This window comes from Linepithema humile, chromosome 5, assembly GCF_040581485.1.
Source record: "Linepithema humile isolate Giens D197 chromosome 5, Lhum_UNIL_v1.0, whole genome shotgun sequence".
Taxonomy (NCBI): Eukaryota; Metazoa; Arthropoda; class Insecta; order Hymenoptera; family Formicidae; genus Linepithema; species Linepithema humile.
This window is the reverse complement of record NC_090132.1, coordinates 9,862,333-9,883,888: the sequence shown is the minus strand read 5'-3', so window position 1 is coordinate 9,883,888 and position 21,556 is coordinate 9,862,333. Positions and strand designations below refer to the sequence as shown.

Genomic DNA, 21,556 nt, shown 5'->3' with positions numbered 1-21,556 from the left:
TTACTAGAAAATCCTGTGTGAGAACGCAGTTTAACTCCGACTTGATAATTTCGCAAAACACAGGATGTGAAATTAAAGACTTCTTGTGTAGATAATAAATGCACGCTAGCATCTACAAGTGTGCCGCGATTCGTAGAAAATATATCAGATCTTACACAACGGTTGAGCAAAAATGAGAAGAAGAAAAAAAAAAGATCTCACTTTCAACCGCGTAACCAGAAGTTACCAGCGGCTTTTATCTCGATTAGTGTTTAGCTGTTAAAAGCGATGGAAGATCGCGTGTCGAAAGACGAAATAAAAGGCGTATTAGATCATTTATCTGGGACAAGCTCCGGAACAAAAAGATTACCGCGTGCCTTCCACGACGAGGCGAGCATCGTGAAGCCACCTGGAAAAAAGAGAAGAGAAACGTCAATCCGATCTTCTCTTCCTGGAGCAGATTTCGTCTTGCGTATCTATATCGAGATAGGTCCGGCCAGGTGAGCGGGTGAGTGACTCCGGCATTGTCGTTCGACAAGATATACGACTCCCCGTTCCCAGAAACAGTTTATATTCCGGGCGAGGATGAGGATCGGAAAGATCGTTATACCTGGCCCGAAAGATCTCGGTTGTTCCCATCTCGGATTTTTGAGATTCTGCGTCGAAGGCACTCGGTCAGGGCCGCGGCGACCCACGGGCCCGGATACTTCGATGATTATTATATTTCGAAGACTTATACCGCCTCGCGGGCATACCGGTATTTCGCTTGGGAATAATTCACCGGGTGATCGCAATATAACATCGGTTAACTAGCGCGGGAAAACCGGTTGCCGTAGGCGCACGAATCCTTCTTTACCGTAAATTAGAATTAAAAGGATGATTTCTCTCGTATTTTCGGCAATATATCGAGAACTGAAATTAAATGAAACGTTTATCGCACAATGATCAATTTTATCTCTTTCGGTCATAAATTCCTAATAATTCAATCCAATTTATTGTCTCTTGTTGCCCGCATCTTGTCATCTTCTGTTAAATTTTTTCGTTTGTTCCATTTTGCTTGAACATTATACGATCTCTCCTTAGAAAGCGTTTTCTTAGGAATAGTTCTCAAAGATTTTCGATAGTTTTTACAGATAATTCTGAGAAAAATTGCGCACCTTTAGCTCGGTAAGACCGTTATATTTCATTGTGCGGCGACGTTATATTTTATTTGCAATGACATTTTTGTGATACATGTCATTTTTGTTATATCTAAATAAATGTCAATTTGTTATATATATATATTGTCCTTTTTGTTATACAAAAGGACCAATTTGTGTCCTTTTCGTATAACAAAAAGGACAAATTCTTTCTACATCATTTTTCAGAGGTATAATAGTGACATTTATTTTTTTACAAACTATCCTATCTTCTGCAAGGTTAAAATTAGAATAAATCTTTTAAGACTTTTTCATGCATTTACTTTACAAAAACCGAAACGTAAAAGGGTTGAAAAAAGTAAATTCTTTCTTAGATACAACTTTTATTCTTTTATAGACCCTTATTCTTTATATTGTTTTTCTCTTACTTTTTCTTTAGATTCGAAATTCATAGTATTTCGTTTCGGCTCGGGATGTTTCGAGGTTGCAGAGAACAATGCCCAATGCATAGACTCGCATAAATATACGTTACGTTTATATGTGACTAATTATTAACAAAAACAGCTACAAACATGAACTTATATATAGCTACACAAGTGCATGAACTAGTCAATAAACTTCCGAGGTGCGTACCGTAATTTTTTTATTACGTATTGTTTAAATTTTTTATCTTTTTTGAAGAAATGTGTTGAAAGCTAAATCCGGCAGAAAGGTGGATTTTTCACCAAAATACCGCACTAATCACAAGTTACAGAAAAGAAAAGAGAGAAATAGAAAACGAAGGAGAGGTCGTTTTCTATGGAGTTTCTTTAGTCATAAATAACGATGAATAGGCCCCTATAAGTCAGGTAGACGTGATCTCTGGACTTCGGCTGTGTGTATGAGTATATAAAGCTCCTCCCACCTTCTCGCTCACTCGCTCTATCTCTCGTCATCGACTCGATGGATTGTTTGGACGCTAGTGGTTTTCAAAGTCACGCCCTGGAAAAAAACGCGGGTCTCGCAAGAACGTAAGGAAAAATGGATCGTGTACAGGTGCGACATATTTAAACCGAGGACATCTTCATAATCTGTTAACTCCAATGGAAAATAGCTCCTCGGGGCGGAAGCGCCAGCAGCTGCTCCGGTTCTCGGTTCTATATGTGTGTGAAATGCGAACGAGTGTAGAGCGCGTTCATAGAGCACGCGCGTAGAATTCGAGAATCCCTCTTATTTCGCTGTCGCGGGGGCAACTTTGTATTGTATTCAAAAAGGAATTTAGGAGTACCGTTTATCGTATACAAATATATGTTCCGTGCGCCGTAAAATTGTATGTGGAAAATTTCGCATCTGTGAGAAAGCTTCTTATGAAACTGCAGTTCGCGACGCCGAGGCTGCTCTCTTATCGGCGTAACAGCGATAACAGCGCGGCCGGATAAAACAAGCGTATCGATTTTATTTGGAGCGAGTGCGTATGCGATACGGAGATGGTGAAATAGTTTTCATGTACCCACAGTGGGGCGCACTGTCGGAGCCGCGCTTTGTCGAAGGTACGCTCTCTCGTTCGAGCAAAAGTGATTTTCTATAGCACGCTATATCGATAACATCACGTTAATGCCATTCACTTGTTTGCCTCCAGAACCGATGCCGATCTTTATAGGGGTTATTACTATTAAGAGCCTCGCAGCACTTGCGCCAACATTCGTATCAGCGATTCCACGAGAAGTAAAAAAAGATGTAACGTAGTATTACTAATGCCCGTCGCGGATGAATGCGGATACAGTTGAACTATAATTGGAGGGATGAGAGATCGTGCGACTGACCGTTTTTTGACGAGATCACGATATTATGCTAAATATAAAGATAACAGCAAAGCTGAATATATATGTATATATGTCGTAAAATTAATAGAAATATTAAATAGTATATGAAGAAGAAATGAGACATAAATCATCTCTGTAAATAAGAAGAGCTTTAAACCTTGTAACTCGTTTAAGAAACGAAAATGAAGTAAAATAACGCGAGTCATAAAGCGAACGTATGGGAAACCGTAAAAGAAATAAGATTCTTCTTGCATTTAATTGTAGATATAAATTTTTTCTTATAAAAAAAATGTTATAATATTATCCTAATGCAATTAAATCAGTCTCTTTCGCGCTTTTTAAATAAAAATAAGAAAGATCCAGGCATTATAAATCATATTTATGTGAATACACAATTAACGCAATTTCCACAAAGCAGAAAAATCGGGGGATCTTTCGGATTACACAGCAGCTTTTCACAGCTTGCCATCTTTTTCCCCGATCTTTCAACGTCCCACGCGTAGCAACGTCCGTTTTACATCGCGTGTCTTGTAAGTTGGGTTTTTAGGAAGGCGCATTCATAGGATGTACGATTGTCGTTTCGTGTCGATACGTTCGTTCGCGTGCAAAGAATCAGGGTTGAACTTCCCCGAACTCATTGAATACCGGCTGACTTATATCCAGAGCCGGCGCATCTCTTAGCCTGATTCTGCGTCACCAAAAGGCGTACAGAAACCAATGTATCTTGAAACGAATATATTCGCAGTGACATTTTTCTTGTCAATTAATCAATATGCAATTTTATGCAGTTTTTTTTAGAAAGCTAAAGTTAGAAACCGAATTCTTTAAACCAAAATTATTAAGCGCACATGATTTCTCTCTTTCTCAACTAAAGCTAATATTTATTTGGCATTTAAACAGCAAAATTCAATACCTGAGTGACCTTTTTTTCTCTTTCCTTTATTCTTTAGAAAGATTTTGAAAGAACTTAAAATGTTAGAGATATTTGTTAGTATCGGATACACAATTTTAATATAACCGACTCGATGTCTTAAAATTTTGAAATTGATGGCGGATGCATTTAGACTACAGTTTTTGTCAGATTTTGCGAGGGTTAACAAAAAATTTGCTACGCTGCTCGATGCTTTCTATTCGGACAACCTTCCTTTACATCGAATACAGCTTCCCTTTCCTTGGGATGGCCATATTGTCGGAATTTACAGCCGGTTGAGCAGATGCTCGTAATCTAAAAGACTGATGAAAGAGTTAAGATATGTCTCCATGAGATCGATTGGTGGAAAGCTGTTGCGGTGAAATGTATAGAGAAAGAAATGTCTTTCAACAATATCTTATTTATATTTGTTTGCACCGGATTTCAGAATAGAGAAAAATAGAAATCGTACTGTGCAGAAAATTCTCTTATTAAAGTCCCCATTATTGTCGCCATTTCGCTTTCGTTTTGACCGATTAGTAAAGCCGGTTGAAGCGGCAAACATCACTCAGAATCATCGCATTATTATCTCAAATTGTAACTGAAAAATTATGTTCCATAAATAATTGCTAATTAAGATTTTTTACAATTAACAATTTGTAATATTATCAAAGCAACAACTGTCTATTGAAGCAGATACCTTGCGCGATTTATTTCCACAAAATAGGAATCAAAGAGATAAGATGAAAATTATAAATTCCTTATTATTTTATTGCGATGTTATGGGCAATAATTATTTCCTTAATGATCCTCGGATTTGTATACATGTTACATTACGCAAACGTAAAATTATTCGAACGTAAGAGCCATCTTGTCCGCACTCTCCTCTCAATTAGCAGATACTTTTACGATGCATGCATGTATTTCCGAGAAATCCCTGCATACAATTTTTTCCCCCTTTTTTTACGGGACGATGAAACCCGTTAAAGCAACCATTTCACGAACCTCGAGAAGAACTGCAGTAAAATGCGTTTTTTTCGACATTTTGACTCTCCCCTTTTTTTATTCTATGCTCATAAACATCACGGGCTGATTTATTATTAGATCTTGGTAACGCTAGAACGAGTTACGTAACAGCTAATAAAAAATTTGTTTTTCCGAAGCTTTATAAAACCTTTTTGCTTTTTCTAAATAGTGCCTATTTATTTAAAATTCGTAATAAGCTAAAGTTAAAGTTGCACTGCAATTATCTTAAACAAATTTACAATAATCTCTTAATTTTTCTTCAAATAAATAATTTTAACTTTTTAATACAACGTTTAAATTATAAGCCATTTCAAATTAATTAAATTATCAATGAGATTAATTAGTCAGCTTTAATTTTATTAATGTTTTTGTATAAAATTATAAATTTCAACGATCAATTATAATGCAATTTTATCTTTTGATATATAATTTAATATTTAATTCGTTAATAAGTTTATCCCTTTGCCATATTTGTTGTATTCAATTGTCAATTTAACACAATTATTATAATCTACGCTTGCCTTAGTAGAATTTTTCACACGCAGATCACATGCTTTTTCGTGTCTGCTAATTTTCCATTCGAAAATTGCCTATAACCACTTAAAGCTACTGTTTCCAACTTCTGTTTCCGACATATGTTTAGCATACGCTTTAAAACAATAGAACTGAACAACGATTTTTCATGAGTGATGGCGAATAGACAGTCCGACGTTAAGCTAATGACGTTCGACATCAATCACATTTCGTAAAGTCGTCATTCACGATTTCAAAAAATTTGTATTCTCAAAGTTTGTCTTTCAAATAAAACTTTATTTGAAAAACACTCCATACGCAAATTCTATGAAATAACAACACTTTCTTGAAACTTTACAGTTTTCAAATTATTACCCGATGGATTAATTATTAATATTAAATCTGTATATGACAATTCGAATCTTGTGTATTTTGTGTTAAAATAGCAACATCATATTTTACTAATTTAACATTCGTAATTTTAATCTTTTTAACAGTGAGCCTTATTATTCCGCTTCATTCTTCTAACTAATTACACATGCACCATCACCGTATTGTTTCCTTTAAAACTTACCTTATATTGAAGATAGGGTGTCAATGTTGTGATGTCTCACGGATGTTGTTACTTGCGGACTGCTGACTTGCGTGTGATGTTGTCTCGTTCTTTCTCTGTAAAATATAGATGAGAAAAGTTAATAAAGGATAAGAGATATTGCGAGCAATTTTTATGAATATTATTTTAAGTATTTTGTTAAAATAATTTTAAAAATGCAAGGAGTTATATAATGTATAAAGTATTGAAATCGATATTTCAAATCGCTGAATCAATGGTTTTCTACTGTTCCGTCGGTTGTTACATCGACAGCTTCTGTTAGATCTGCGCAGAAAATTTTCACGTGAAAATTTTTCACGCGCATCATTTATCAATGTCAATTGATCAATTAATTTATATTAATTAGATATTTAGCAATACAAGAATACAAAATTTAATGATACATTAATCTTATTTTTTTTTTAACTATATTTAGATAATTTACTTAAAACGGTGTAAGATGCATTGCCAATTAGTAAATGTTTTCCACGTTACTGACAAAGTTAAAATCATTAATATAATAGAGAGATAATTTCCTAAATCTCTTCTTGGAATTCCGACCGCCACTGCGAAATAAAACCGCTGCATTATTTGCTGCCGCAAAAGATTTCATATGGCAGCCACGTTGACTCCGGTTGTTGCTGCTGCGGCGACAAGCTATAGAGATGTTTAGGACATTATGCGCTGGCAAAATCGTAAAGGAACGACTTTACGAATGTTCGAGATTTTCCTCGTGTGTCTTGGTAACCGTCGGTCCTCCACTATTCCCGTCGTTTTAAAATGCTTCCAGATGAAAGCCACATTACCCGAAGTAGATTGCGATAAAATAATGCGCAAAAAAGAGAAGCACAAAATGCATGTCGATAAATCGCACAGCACATTTTATGTCAACAGAAAAAGTTGTTTTGTTGTAATTTATTTTAAGTAAAAATTTTTAGACATCTACTGATATATTAATCATATATTAATGAAATTATTTCAAGTTTAGTTCGTCTGAATAAATATTTGAAATTTTTATTGCAATCAGCAATGTGGAACAGAAACTATTCCATAGAATTTTTCACGGGAACGTTACTTTTTCTCATGGATTGATTTATCTCCATTACTTTTTTATAGCGCACAATATAGAATTCTAATTCAAACTTATTCGCATTGGAAAAAAGTTCTGAAAAGAATCTCATTCCAAATTACGGTAGATAAATTCCACGTAACAAGATAACTACACGGTTGATTGAACGACTCAAAGGATTCAAAGTATTCCGCAAAAAAAAAAATTATAAATGCGATCCGGACATGTCTCGCAAAAACGCGACAGATCGTTGTCCTTCGCGATCTGCTGGGGTTGTGAACGGCCTGCCTTGAACCGGTCGACCGCAGAATCCAGGATTAAAAGAGAATAACCCACAGACGAGGCACAGCGTAATTCTTTAATTGCTCCGGCTAATTGGCTCCGAGTGGCGCCACGGTGCCACGGAATATCGTCGATGACAATTATTCCGCGGGGAGCGCGGACTGCCCGTAAATTGTCGATATTTTTATTCCCCTCTCTTAATCGGTCGCGCTGTCTCCTCTCTGTTATCCCTTTTCGTTTCTCGCGGGAATCGTTGAATTGAATTTGGACGCGAATTTTGTGAGCGGCGGTCACAAAGGAACGATTTTAGCTATGAATACTCGTTTAAACGCTTTGAACATACTTAGAATGTGCGTACAAAAAAAAAATACGCTTCTAGCAGATACCTTGCGTTTCCGGCGAAAATTTATGCGCGAAAGTCTCTGATTTTATATCGTATCAATGTACAAAGTATGTAACAGTGAAAAGCATAAAGCATACGTGTATCTTGAGCGTCGCGGTATAAATAGTAATATAAATACCTAGAAACGCGCGGAATTATATACGCGCATTTATTATTTTTAGCTTGGATAATGAGTCGAGCAATCCGCAATATTAATTGGATTGTATAAGTTACGTTAATTATTATAAATCATGTAGAATATATTGAGCATTCATCGTTCATCGACCCCGCGCAAACGTTTATCTTCACATATATATTCGTAAAACTTGCAGTAAGTCTAAAAACAAATAAATTTGCATTTTTATTATTTTTATTTGGCAACAATAAATGCTTCTATTCATTAAAATATTCTGAAATGTTGAATAACTTCGTAAATATATCTTGATTTCTCGCGTAGCAAAGTTCGATCCCGCATTTAGATGCGTTGCTGCTTGTGATGCGCATTTAGGAAAGACTTTATAATTAGCTCACGCAGGCCGTGGACTTGCAGGCATCTCCGAGCCTCATCTCTCGGCGCGCAAATGATTTATACACAAGCAATACGAACAAGTTATGATTCCGTTGCGGCCGAAGAGGAGTACATCGTGCGACGTGGTCTCTCCGGCTCGTTTCTGACAGTTCAACGAGCACGGAACATCTATAATGACAAACCGCTTTGGTCTCTCGCGTACGGACGAACACTGGGCGGTTCAGGGCCGTGGCCAATGTTATAAATGCATCGTCGAAAAAAAGCGGCACGAACCGCTTAGGGATTCTATCGATAGGCGATATCCTCGATGCGCGCACGAACGTGACCGCGGCAAGATCGATTTGTATCGAGAGAGTTCGAGAGAGTGAGATGGATGGGCCAGGCCTCGAAATCTATTAGTCATCACCCACACGATATCGAGACTCTCTCCCTTTCTCTCTCGCCGGCGCGGACAGGTAATTCGAATCGATGGTATTGTAGCGCGCGAATCGTAATGCACTTTTTACGTTGAACGTTGATAGGTTCGCGGAGGATTGCGATCCATCGGGATTCAGAATGATAAACAAACCGAGACGGCTTCCCTCGTCGACGGCTATTGCGCGTGTAACAATTTCAATTACGCTAATTATGTTATGAACTCTGATTGATAGCGCGATTACCGAGTCTATGTTGTGCAGTTTCAATTTTTATCCTATCCGTAGAACAAGATACGCAAAAACTAATGAAGCCCGACACAATAAATAATCTCAGAATAACAATTGAATTTTTATATTCGCATTGTGCAAAATAATTTCATACGATTCGAATCTCTGTTGAGGCGTTATTACGCGTACAATTTGAGTGTGACGAAATGCGAACGTATGCGGACGTCAGAAACGGTTGTTAGTTAGCCACATTAGCTTGATTACGTTAGTTATTCCGAAACACAGAACGAACGCGATAGAGGGGTTAAGCCGTTCTCGTCAAAGCTGCTCACTTCCCGCCACTCGGGAGCACTTCGAGTCCATTCATTCAATTCATTTTCATCTCCGATTCACCGCGCGTACACCCTTCCTCCTCTGTTCTCTCATTAACGTTCTTTCCGGTGGTCCCCGAGACTCGAATCAGAATGAGATTCTTCCTAAGAAAATTAGCGCTTGTTTCCGTCCGCAGGGCTCGATTACTTCTCGATGTGGAACGGATACGGAGGCGGATAACACGTGGCTCATTTCCGTCTGATTGAATGTGCTCTAATGTAATAATCGGTACGCAGTGCGTGCGGATAAAACGCGATATTTGGTATATTTTTGCGCACGTTATTCTATTTTTTACAAACGATACTTGTTACACTTTATATAATTGCTACATTTATCTTATAAAAAAAGAATTAATTTAGGAATAAGTGAATAATCTTTTTTAAGAAGTTAGGAGTATACTGGCTATTAAATGAATAATGAAGAGCTATTGTTACCTATACGAGACGAAGAGTAATAAAGTACCATCGATTTACTTATCAAAATGGAGAGCAATAACCATTGATCTTAATTACATATCATTCAAAGTAGAAGATACTTTGAATTGAGATTTGTTTCGAGAAGATGCACTTGTGTGCCTTTGTTGCATAATTTTATCATTAGCAAGAGCATTCACACAGTAAGAAAACAATCGGAAAAAAACGGTCCATTATTCACATGACAGAAAATACGAAATAGTCACGCCGTGTCATTTTTGACACAAAAGCATAACAAGTTTGACCAAAAGTGTCAAAAATGTGGATCAATACCTATCGAATTCCAACCCGCCTTCTTTTCAAATACAGAAAATTTACGATATTTCTGTAATTTTTCTACGATTTTTCTCAATAATTCGAAAAATTAAACCATTAAAAACGAGTGAGTAAATTGAGTTGATTACAAATCTCTAGTAAAACTATAAATAATGTTAACAGGTGTGCAAAGTGTGATAATGCTGTCCTGTAACAGAACATCGTAAAACCGAGAGACATAGATGCGATATGATAAAATATCGATACAATAGAACTTTCAATAACGTCTAATGATATAATATTTCCCAAAAAAAAAAAATAAATATACAGAGGGTTTCCGTAGCATGTATGCACCGTGTATGTGTATTCACACCCACACAACCTGTCATTGTGTACTCGTGGCCGGCCAGAGCCAGTATACTAGGGAAGTTGCATCCGCCGCACGGCGGGGGGGCGTACGATCATTTTTTAGGGGTAAGTTCGTGCTCATGGGGGTAAGTCGGCTAACGAATCGTTTTTCTTCGAGGGTCGGAGAGATATCGATGTGTAAAAATAAAAAGGCATGTCCGTTGAGACACTTATTGGATGATGCTATTACAACGCATCGTGCGTATCCGTAACGGTTAATACGCTTCGAGCTGTCATCTGGAAAACGGCGTACAATTTATTTCTGTCAGTTCGCTACTGCGTCATGAAGCTCCAGATGGATTTTTGACTAATCGAATTCCGCTCCGACGAATTATCGTCAACAATATGCCGGTGGCTGATGGTTTTTTCGTTTACCTTTACATCGCAACAATATTGCAGCGGTCTTTATTTTCCTCTCGAATTTATACAGAATGCTGCCGAAACATCAACTTTGTCATTCTACAAATTCTGTAGTAAAATTGAGATCAATCTCTTTTCGAGAAAAAATTTTGTAGTAGGTTATTTTTTATATCAGATTTTAAACGTTAAACGTTCAGTTCATTCTTAAGTTATCAACATCTCTTTATTTTTGTTTTTCTTAGTTTATCTTCTGTTTATTAAAAGAATATTCGGCAGTTTCGGAACATTCTGAATATTTTATAAAGATTTCATTAAAGATCCAACGATCTGTTAAGATGCGAATGAGGAAAGTAAAGTTGCTCGTTTGAATTTTCGATTATTCTTGATTTCTTGCAGATCGCGAATTGCACTCGTTAGCCTTGACGCACCTTCGAGAAAGGCGTCGTGCGCGCCGTGATGGAGGCATTTTGATTTTTGGCTGACTAATACGTCGTAAAACGCCATGCAGTGACAACAGGCGAAGCTGTAAATCCCCTCGTAAAATTATGCTGGCCGCGACGTATGTGTGCAAAACTATAAATATTAATGCTTCCCAAAAATAGTTCTTCTCTTTGGCTCCGTTACTTCTTTTTTTATTTTCTCTCTCTCTCTCTCTCTCTCTCTCTCTCCCCCTCTCTCTCTCTCTCGCTGCCTCACAACGGTGTCGTAAATCAAGCTGCTAGAAGGAGGTTGTCAGCGAAAAATACGGCGGATAAAGGCGACTGGGGGTAAGAGTTTGTTTTAGATGCCAGAACCCCTTTCGCCTGGCGAGAAACATTGCTTTCGGCAGCCACGATTTCCTTCGGACATCGAGGATTGATATGACCCTTCGGTCGTTATCTATTACGCTTCTCACTAAATTCGCGCATAAAGATCGAAAATATCACCTTCCCGAGTGGAAAAATTCAATCTATTTTGTTGTAAGCTAGAAAAAGTATCTCTAATAAAATTTTCCCCATTCATCCTTTTTTATCACAGACGAGAAAATGGGCGATACTATTATTGTAGTCAGATTATTTTTTCACTGAACAAATGAACAAATTAGTTCTCTAATATCTTCGACAAGAATTTAAAAAATCCTCTAAAAAAGAGTCTGCTAAAGTATGACGAAGCATGACACTAAAAACATTTTTCCGGTACCTACTATTATGTTTGGAAACAAAACTGAGATTATGCAGGTGCTTACCCTGCTTAAAAGAAAGAAATCTAGATTAGAAGATTGCTTACATATTTCGACCTTTTGAACTTCAGAATAATCATCGATGTCTAAAGCCCGATGTCTAAAGTGGAAAATTCTCAATTCTATTATCATATTTTGAAGGTTTCTTTCATATATCACGTATGGCCTCTTTGTGACTTTTGGAAAAGATACCGTATACCAATATTTTTGTCGGCGATCCTTCTTAAAAATACCTATTGGCTTATATCTGATCCTGCATCGCTCGTAGAAATCTTATCTCAGAGCCACTTCAGCCGCCTACCACTCTGTCATCTCACGATGCCGGATTCTGCTTTGATCCCTCCTGCTCCGAGTTTAGCTCAAGACAATCAAGGGACTGACACAGCCACTTGGAACCCAACTTCGAAATTAGCCGCATAGATTATATATGTAATGAATATCGTTAGAAATAAATCATGGAAGCACGCTTCAAGGCATTAAAGAAATATAATAAAATTATCCATGTGGTTTAATGAAAATAAATAATTACACATATCATTACATATTATTTGGATATAATGATATGAAAATTAGATACATTAAAATTGATTAAAAATATATCAGCTTTTAGTAAAACTGACTTGTATAAAAATAAATAAATGAAATTTTTTATCTTATATTTTAAATTTATGAAAATGTAGTTAATTTAATGGTGATGCATAAATGAAGCAACATCTTCTTATCTTGATATCTATAACTTTACATGTTCGTGGAATGTGCGTGATCAGAAGATAACGATTTGTTAGATTTCTCATCAAGTCGGGTGTTTGTCGGCAAAAGCGGACAAGAGGTCCTGCGACTGCAACCTACCGCGAGAGTTTTGTCTTTTCACTAATGACTCTGTGAGAGACAAGATCTCGGATTCAGATCACCATTTCTTTCCTCTCTTTCCTCGCCCTCGGTAACGGCATAATCGATTTCTATCTCTAATCTCACCGCGGAATCTACAAACTTTTGCGTGTCGGATGCGTCGTGGCGGCTGTCCTTTCAATCCGACGTCTCTTGACGAAACATATGCTTTTAGTGGATCGGAATTTTAATGAATCACATTGGCACTTCAATTATGTCGCGCATAATTCTCACGCGTATTATTATTATCTATTCCTGTTTTAAAATATATTCTTACATGTCGAGGGAGATAATGCTTTTTCCGAGCCGATTTCTCTTCTTATAGATAAAATTTATCTGACGATAAAGCAAAATCTGATCGCTAGAAAGACGCTAGTAAATTGGTTACGCTGAAAAAAATTTCATCCTACATCTACGTGTCGTTGTGTTGTTTCAATTTGTATCGATTTGTTATTTCTGCGCCACCCAAACACGCTCGTATGCGTACACGTAGATACAAGAAGCGAAGAAAACAAAAACACCAGTTAGAAAGCTAGGCGGGCAATGTCTGCCTCCTCGTGTCCTCTCTCGTGCCATTGGCCGTGACCACGCAATAAATCGAGCCATTCAGCCTAATGATTAATTAAATATAATGACTGCACCGGTCGTGACTGATGAGCCGACTAAGACAATATCTGTCTTGTGAGCTTCAAACCGAATGCGGAACATAGATGCATGACTGCGCTCGTAACATTGTGATCGTAAAATCTTACGTATATCATGTGCCAGGTGCCGTTCACAAATATAAGAGAAATATGCGGATATGAATAGCAGAATTACTGTATGAATAGCGCTGCATTGCTGGACGTGGAATTGCAAATATGAAAAGTGCTTGTCATAATAATAGAACCCGATGCATAACAAGCGTACTTAGAACGTTTTTTCAAAAACTTGTAGATACAATTTCACTTCAATCTAAGAAAAAAATTACTGCAAAACAGTATCATCAAAGTGCAAAATAAAAGTACAAATATATTCCGTATAAGTTCTAATTGCGAAGTGCATTATTCAGAGTATATTACGATTGTAGAATAATGAGACAATGAGGCTGCGAGGCCTTTAAAATTGCTGCCAGGCCTTTAATATACACACGAGAAAAAAAAATGTACCTTTGGAGCGCCCAGTGAGTTCATAAACTCGCTCACGCGTTATACACGCGTGCACGCATAGATTTGTCTTCGCTCGATGTCTCGTGCTGTTAGTAAGCACGAGTAACAGAAGGTGGATGGAAAGCATCATTCAGTCCGTGCCTCCTAAGTACACGAAAGAGTCCACCTTTATGGTAGTTATTAATATCAAATAGTCAGCCACCGTGCCCATTACGGACATAATGGGGCGTCATTTTTTGCCGCGACAATGAGGCACCCCGTTAAAATGCTCGATGTATTTGCATTATTTATGCGAATGATTAAGCTTCGTTAATATATTCAACGGGACGGTGGAACGGAACGATGTTAAACAAAGACCACAATAGCAATAGCATGCGAAGGCTTGTGTGAGAGATTAGATCCGCATACTCGCCAACATAAAGCAAAATTGAGTTCTGCTTGTGGTTAGAAATTGTTGGCTATTTTTCTTTCCTACTGGAAGAGCATAAATCATTTCAGCGTCGTATAACGAAGTTGGCGCAATGTTTCAAAGAAAATGCATATGTTCTGCCTTCTTATTTGATTAATTACTATCCTACGTGATGTGAAATATCGTTAATTATCCGTTCGACACCTTACTTCTAAATAAAGAGATGTATAAAAATAATAAAATAATACTTTACTTTTATCTCTCTAGCACAGATATACGTATAACATCGTAATGCACTTAATTAAATGCAAATGAATATTGCTTGTTAATTAGCTGGAAAAAGTATAAAACCAATATGTTGAACATTTATTATTAACAGACAGTTCTGATATAAGTAAGAAAATTTATTCTCAGAAAAGATGAGAAAATGCACTTTAATCTGTTAAAAGATTTTTCCTAATCCTAATTGTGAATAAACCACTACCTGCTTGCGCATAATATCGTTAAATTAGTTCTACTAGAAAGATTTCTGACCTGTTATGTTGTTAAAGAAAACAAGAATAAAAAAGAAAAATACTTAAATACTTAAATACTTAATACCGGAAACCCAACATTTTTTCTCTTCTTAAATAAAAAGTAGAATATAAAATAAACATGGTTTTGCTTCAGTTTGCACTTTAGCTACACACTGAAAACTAAATGCTTAGTAATTTTCAATATTAAAAACATTTTAAGATAAATAATTATAAAAAATATCTTTTAATATTAATAATCCTTTAAAATAGTATACTTCAAATTTATCTTTAAAAATATGCCGCAAACTTGAGCAGTTAATTTTCAAAACTTGTGTATAACTTTAACAAAATTTATTGTAAATATTATATGTGTGATATTTAATACATATCTTTTTTGATAAATTTAAACCTAAAGAATGAAATGTAGTATGCGCATCTTAAATGTTATATTTTAAAAAGCATAAAGTTATAAATCCAATTTTAATAATTTCCATAAAATCTGAAACACAATAATAAATTTATATTATTATTTGCATCATTATTTTCGATTCGATTTAAATTATTAATATATTTGTGAAATACCTTTTTAGATCTCGTGTTGTACATTATTAATATTGACGAACTACTTACTTATACTTACGACAAAGATACGCATATGTGCAGATCTTGAAATAATTTTTATTATTTTGTACTTTCTTTCATATCTATAAATAAAATTTTTAATATAATATTATTTTTGTAATATATATATATATATATATATATATATATATATATATATATAATAATAATTCTTACCGTAAGTATAATAATCCTTACCTCTTCTCAATCAAGTTTCGTTTCCGACACAGCGTCGGTTTTCAAATTCAAATTATGTATCTATCACTGGCTATTGCACAATAAAAATAATTTTAAAAAATTCAGTGTTCTGAGAACTACTAGGTGCGCAACTAAGTTTCCGGGTTTTACACATGGATGGCGCTAACGATACATGTAGTCGATATACATGTCTAAAGTTGTGTTTTTTTATTAACTTGGACATCTGTCAACAATAACCAGTCATAATACCAACAGATATCGCAACGCAAAAATATTTTTTCTAACAAGAAAGATGTCGAGTTTTGTGCCAAATAAACAGCATTTGCGGGAAGCTTTGCTTTTCTGCTTCAACTTGAAACAAAATGCAGCTGAAGCACGTCGTTTGCTTGAAAAAGCCTACGGCGAACATGCACCATCGAAAACTACCTGTGAAGATTGGTTTAAACGCTTCAGAAGTGGCGATTTCGACACTGAGGACAAGGAGCGCTCCGGAAGACCAAAAACATTTGAGGACGCCGATCTGCAAACGTTATTGGATGAAGATGATACACAAACACAAGATCAACTTGCGGAGGCATTAAACATGACTCGCCAAGGTATTTCCAAACGTTTACATGCCATGGGAAAAATTCAAAAAGAAGGAAAATGGGTGCCGCATGAGTTGACTGAGAGACAGATGGAATATCGAAGAGCCACTTCCGAAATTTTGCTTTTGCGGCATGAAAGAAAGAGTTTCTTGCATCGAATTGTTACTGGCGATGAGAAGTGGATATATTTCGAGAATCCCAAACGCAAAAAATCGTGCCTTTTACCTGGCGAAGCATCAACATCGACGGCACGGCCAAATCGCTTCGGAAAGAAGACAATGCTTTGCATTTGGTGGGACCAGAAAGGAATCGTGTACTATGAGCTGCTGAAACCGGGCGAAACTGTCAATGGGGATCGCTATCGACAACAATTGATAAATTTGAACCATGCATTGCTCGAAAAACGGCCAGAATGGGACACGAGACACGAACGAGTGATATTGCAGCACGACAACGCTCCGTGCCATCGCACTTCCATCGTCCAGGACACCATCAAAACGCTGAAATGGGATCTGCTACCGCACCCGCCGTATTCACCAGACCTGGCCCCTTCCGATTATCACTTGTTCCGGTCGATGGCGCATGGCTTGGCTGGGCTACACTTGGCCAATTTCGAAGAAGTGCGAAACTGGTTGGATGAATGGTTTCGATTCAAAGACGCATCGTTTTATCGTCGCGGTATTCATGTATTGCCAGAGAGATGGCAAAAATGTGTAGCTAGCGAGGGACGATACTTTGAATAAATCGTTTTTTGTATTTCTCTTGAAATTTTCCATTTTGCATTGATAAAAAAAACCCGGAAACTTAGTTGCGCACCTAGTAAAAAGAACTTGAAAATTGGTGAATAAAATATCCGTAGTTATATCCTAAACCTTTACGCATCAAGAGACGCGAAAACACTTCTTACATGTCGCCTATAAAATCACAGAATATTTCGTCCTCCGCCACATGGGCGGAATCCCGACATGCGCCTTGGTAAATGTGACGCCCATCTACACGTGGAGGACAGACACGTGCCTCTCTGGCTAGCGATGCTCCAATGACCAGCGATGCCGTCAGCGCCAATGGCACGCTGGTACCCACCAGAGTACGTTTCTTCGTGGTAGGGATCATATTTACAACCGCGCTACAGACGGCGAAGTGGAGGGGAATGGAAGGCGGGTCAGCTACAAGAGGGCGGAGTAATAGCAGATTGGATCTCGCATAGGGTGCCGCACAATGTGTGGTTGTGCTCTCCAGTGAGACGAGGAAGGAAGGAAAGCGCGCGCTACCCGAAGAGAAAGAGGGAGAACTGCGAAGTTTGCCTACTAACATCGAAATCAGTCAGTCCTGCTGTGAACACAGCAAGGAACACCACGGGTGCTTTACCCTCTCTGCAAGACGCGTCAAAGCAGTTGTTGACTTTCAGCACGTTGTTGTCCCCGTATGAATTGAGTATACTATATAGAAGATAGTAAAGGTCACTTTTCGAAAACGCTTTCTTTCATCGCTTCGCAGTCGCGTTAACTTTGCATAGCAGAGAGCGTGTTACACGGTTGGATAATCCAAAATAGTGTCGGAGTGCGAGGATAATCGAGCGAAAATGAGGTGACCGAAAAACGACCGAAAAATAGTGTATTCGCGTAAAAAGCAGTACAAAATAGTTCTAAGTCGCGAGGTTGCAATAGTGTTCCGTGAAATAAAATAAACGCAGAACGTTGCTCGTAGCGTAATAACATAACAGCATAAAGATGATTTAGCATGGAAATCTAAATGCTTCCGGGAAGCTTAAAATGATATGTGCTAAAAGTGCGATAAATTGAATATGTGGTGTTCAAATAAACTTTTAAGCCTTCGATTTATCTGTGTATTTTGTTCGTCAATAATGAATAGCGTCATTGCTGACAATGTTTTTCGGTGCTAGACCCGAGCTCAATGTCACAATGATGAATGGCTTTCCGATAGATCCTTCGCATCCACCGGTCATCACCAGTCATATCACCAATCTAGGCATCAGATTGTCCCCCGGAGGCGGTGGATCAACCGGTGGATCGGTCGACCCAAATGTAATTGTGCAACCACCTCCGGGGGTCGAGCCGCCTCAGCAGCATCATCACTTCCATCCGCAAGCTTACGCGCCTCACCATCCTCACACTAGCCACGTGTCTCCTCACACGTCGCATTCTATGGGACATCCGAGTTACGCGACGCGCGATTTCTTTCTCCGACGCGAGCACGATATTAACGCGACGGCCAATCCGGCCACCTCTGAGAGTGGACTGAGTATATTTTCGCCTCTGCATCATGACGGCACACCCGCGATGCAACAATTTCATCCCGTTCAGCATCCGTTGGCCGCCAGTCACTATAACGGGCATTATCCGCAAGACTCGCGGTTAGGTCCTCCGCATCACCAATATCTCGGTCCTCACCTGCCGCCTGCTATCCACCAGCAGCAGCATCCATCGATGGGCCATCCGAATCATCATCCCAGCTTCTTTAGATACGTAAGATCTAACGGCAGCAGTGGCGCTATCGGCGCTATCGGCACCGTCCCCAACGGTCAACGGCAGGAAACAGTCTGCCTGTGGATCGATCAAGATACACCCGGTTCGAGAAACAAAGTCTGCGGAAAAGTCTACCACAATCTCCAAGATATCGTAACGCACCTTAGTGTCGATCACGTGGGCGGACCCGAGTGCACAGCACACTCGTGCCACTGGCAAAATTGCACGCGCAACGGTAAGGCCTTTAAAGCCAAGTACAAGCTCATCAATCATATAAGGGTGCATACTGGAGAAAAGCCATTTCCTTGTCCGTTTGAGCAGTGCGGCAAAGTCTTCGCCAGGTCGGAAAACCTCAAGATACACAAGAGGACACATACCGGTAAGTGTCACCGACTAGCACTTTTCTTATTGTTAGTAACAGTTCTTGACTCGATTTACAATGCACGCAGCAAAGATATTTATATATTGCAAGTACGAACATATTTAGGCAGCACAGAGCATATATTCTTCAAATATTTCACGTAACAATAAATATATTTTTATGAGAATATTTACAAAACTATCATTTTATTAATATTTACAGGAAACACTGCAAATAATATCATAATACGAATAAATTCATGCAAAGAAATGGTTCAATTGCGAGTAATTACAAAGCAGTAAAATAACTTGTGTCGCGAAGACTAATAAAAATACAATTTTACAAAAATTTCTTTAGAAATACATTTGGCATAAAATATATCATAAGATATGTAATGTACTATCTATGTATATTTGACGCTAAATAAAATATTCAAAGAATATACTTTGCGGTATCTGTTTATTTCCACTTTTCTCAGTCGCAGTTTTGTCGAGACATATATCGTGTAGAAAGTGTAATGTATTAGATATTTGCAATAAAAATTTTGTTGTTTCGTGTATTATAAATAATACACGAAAAAGAATTTTTAATTCAATTTTCATAATTATTTCTTAAGAAACTGACCATCGCAATGTTAATATCGAACAATGGCAATAATCGCAATAAATTCATACAAATTCATACAAATTTTATCTATGCGAGCAATCTGAAAGACGCAATAAAATAAACCTCGACATATTCTGGAATTTCATCGTCGAGAATTTTTCGGATCCTATCAACGTGACGTTCACAAACTAGATGCCCGGGTTACTCTCAGATCTGAATCAGACTCGGATGCCCTTTCCACGAACTGATTTATCTCGACGTCCAGAATCGTATTAACCCTGTTTTCGAGATCTACCGCAAACCGCCAAATCGTATAAATTATAACCACGTAAACTAGCTCCTTTACAGCGTGAGTCATTCTCAAATCTGGCCGGAACTCGACCGAGCGTGAGAATGATTAATTCGAGAACGGCCACTTGCTCCGTCGCAAAGAATACGCGGACAGAAGGAAAGAGGTTGACGGTTTCTATACTGCTAACGATTCGGTTTCCACCGAGAGCGAAATCACGAATGTTACCGCTACAATCGCATAAAATAATCATGAGAACATGTATAATATATTAATGTATAATATATAGATACATAGCTGTATTTTTCTACTCTTCATCCCGGGAACTTCTTTTTGGTCCGGTTGTCTCATCGACGAGACGCCACCGGCGCCTCGAGCCGTTTCAATATAATCAACCGGCTGTTTACGATGACAAGAATTTTTTGGGGTGCAATTAAGAAATTACCAGGCCATATATCGTGTCGTTTTATGCCGACAGCTCTGGACATTGTATTTACATATTTATTCGTCGGACGAGCGTTCCATTGGCCGATGCGACGGCTAGACGCTAGGCGTTAGCTGTCTCGTTGCTGGATCTCGCTGCCGTTAGCAGATTCCTTTCTCTATAGTTACTAATTCCATCGTGTAGTTTTGTTGCTTCTACGAGAATCGCTTGTTTTCTCTTATACCTAATTACTTTACGGCAAGCTACTTATCATACGGTAAAATATCAAGTAAACAAATAAGTATACTGTGTAGTAGCTAGTCGCTTCAAGTGTAACGTTGTTGTTTTCGTATAATAATAAAAAGAATTTGATAAAAAATGATAAATCAATTAATGTAATTAGTGCAAATGTGCAATCATTAATCGTTTATGATTAATAATGATAATGTGATGATAAAATGATATTGCAGAAAGACATTGTAGTGATTTCCTATAAAGAAGTGCATATTCTCTCTCTTATCGTTCGGAAATTGGTATGAATAAACAAGCGAAAAACATTCTCAGCTTTATGATTTAAGATATTTGTCACGATTCTTTCTCTTTTAATCGTTCAGATTGTGATCTTGTTGTATAAACAGATTTCGCATTGAAACGACTATTCATTATGCCTATGTGACTTTGAAATATGTGTACACTAAGGAAGACCGATCCGGATCGACACACACGTTTGTAATTATTTTGGGTTTGGAATCAACTTTGCGTTGAATCGCGCGAGCAATCGTTCTTATAACTCACAGATTTTAAAGTCTTATATTATACGATATAAATATGAGAAGTTAAAATATATAAAATATAAATTATAAAGTATAAAATATAAAATCGATAATTATATTAATTTATTCTGTCCTATAATATTTATTAATTGTTCATTTCGTATCGACATCTTATACGAGATATATTTTTGTTAATTAACGCGCGCGTCGATGTGAGTCCAACTGTTGCTTAGCAAATCCATATTTTAGCACTTGATATTTTACAACTTCTAGGTAACTGCGGAGAATCACTATCAT

The 21,556-nt window shown here is 37.5% G+C and overlaps 1 protein-coding gene and 1 long non-coding RNA gene across 3 annotated transcripts in view; one reads left to right on the top strand and one right to left on the bottom strand.

Annotated features, from left to right (window-relative positions):
- Nucleotides 1-4,873: 4,873 nt before the first annotated feature.
- The window catches only part of LOC105674092 (uncharacterized), a 90,755-nt gene continuing 74,072 nt past the window's right edge, over nt 4,874-21,556 (bottom strand). Inside the window, exon 6 of the long non-coding RNA XR_010890474.1 lies at nt 4,874-6,038. This is a non-coding gene — a long non-coding RNA (uncharacterized lncRNA). The remainder of the gene's footprint in view (nt 6,039-21,556) is intronic.
- Nucleotides 17,444-21,556, top strand: part of LOC105674091 (pair-rule protein odd-paired) — a 30,003-nt gene continuing 25,890 nt past the window's right edge. Inside the window, exon 1 of one of the 2 annotated variants that reach the window (XM_012370212.2) lies at nt 17,444-19,185. In XM_012370212.2, the coding sequence (XP_012225635.1) occupies nt 18,207-19,185 (979 nt within the window). In that variant the 5' untranslated portion in view covers nt 17,444-18,206. The remainder of the gene's footprint in view (nt 19,186-21,556) is intronic. The other variant, XM_012370211.2, reaches the window with a different exon arrangement.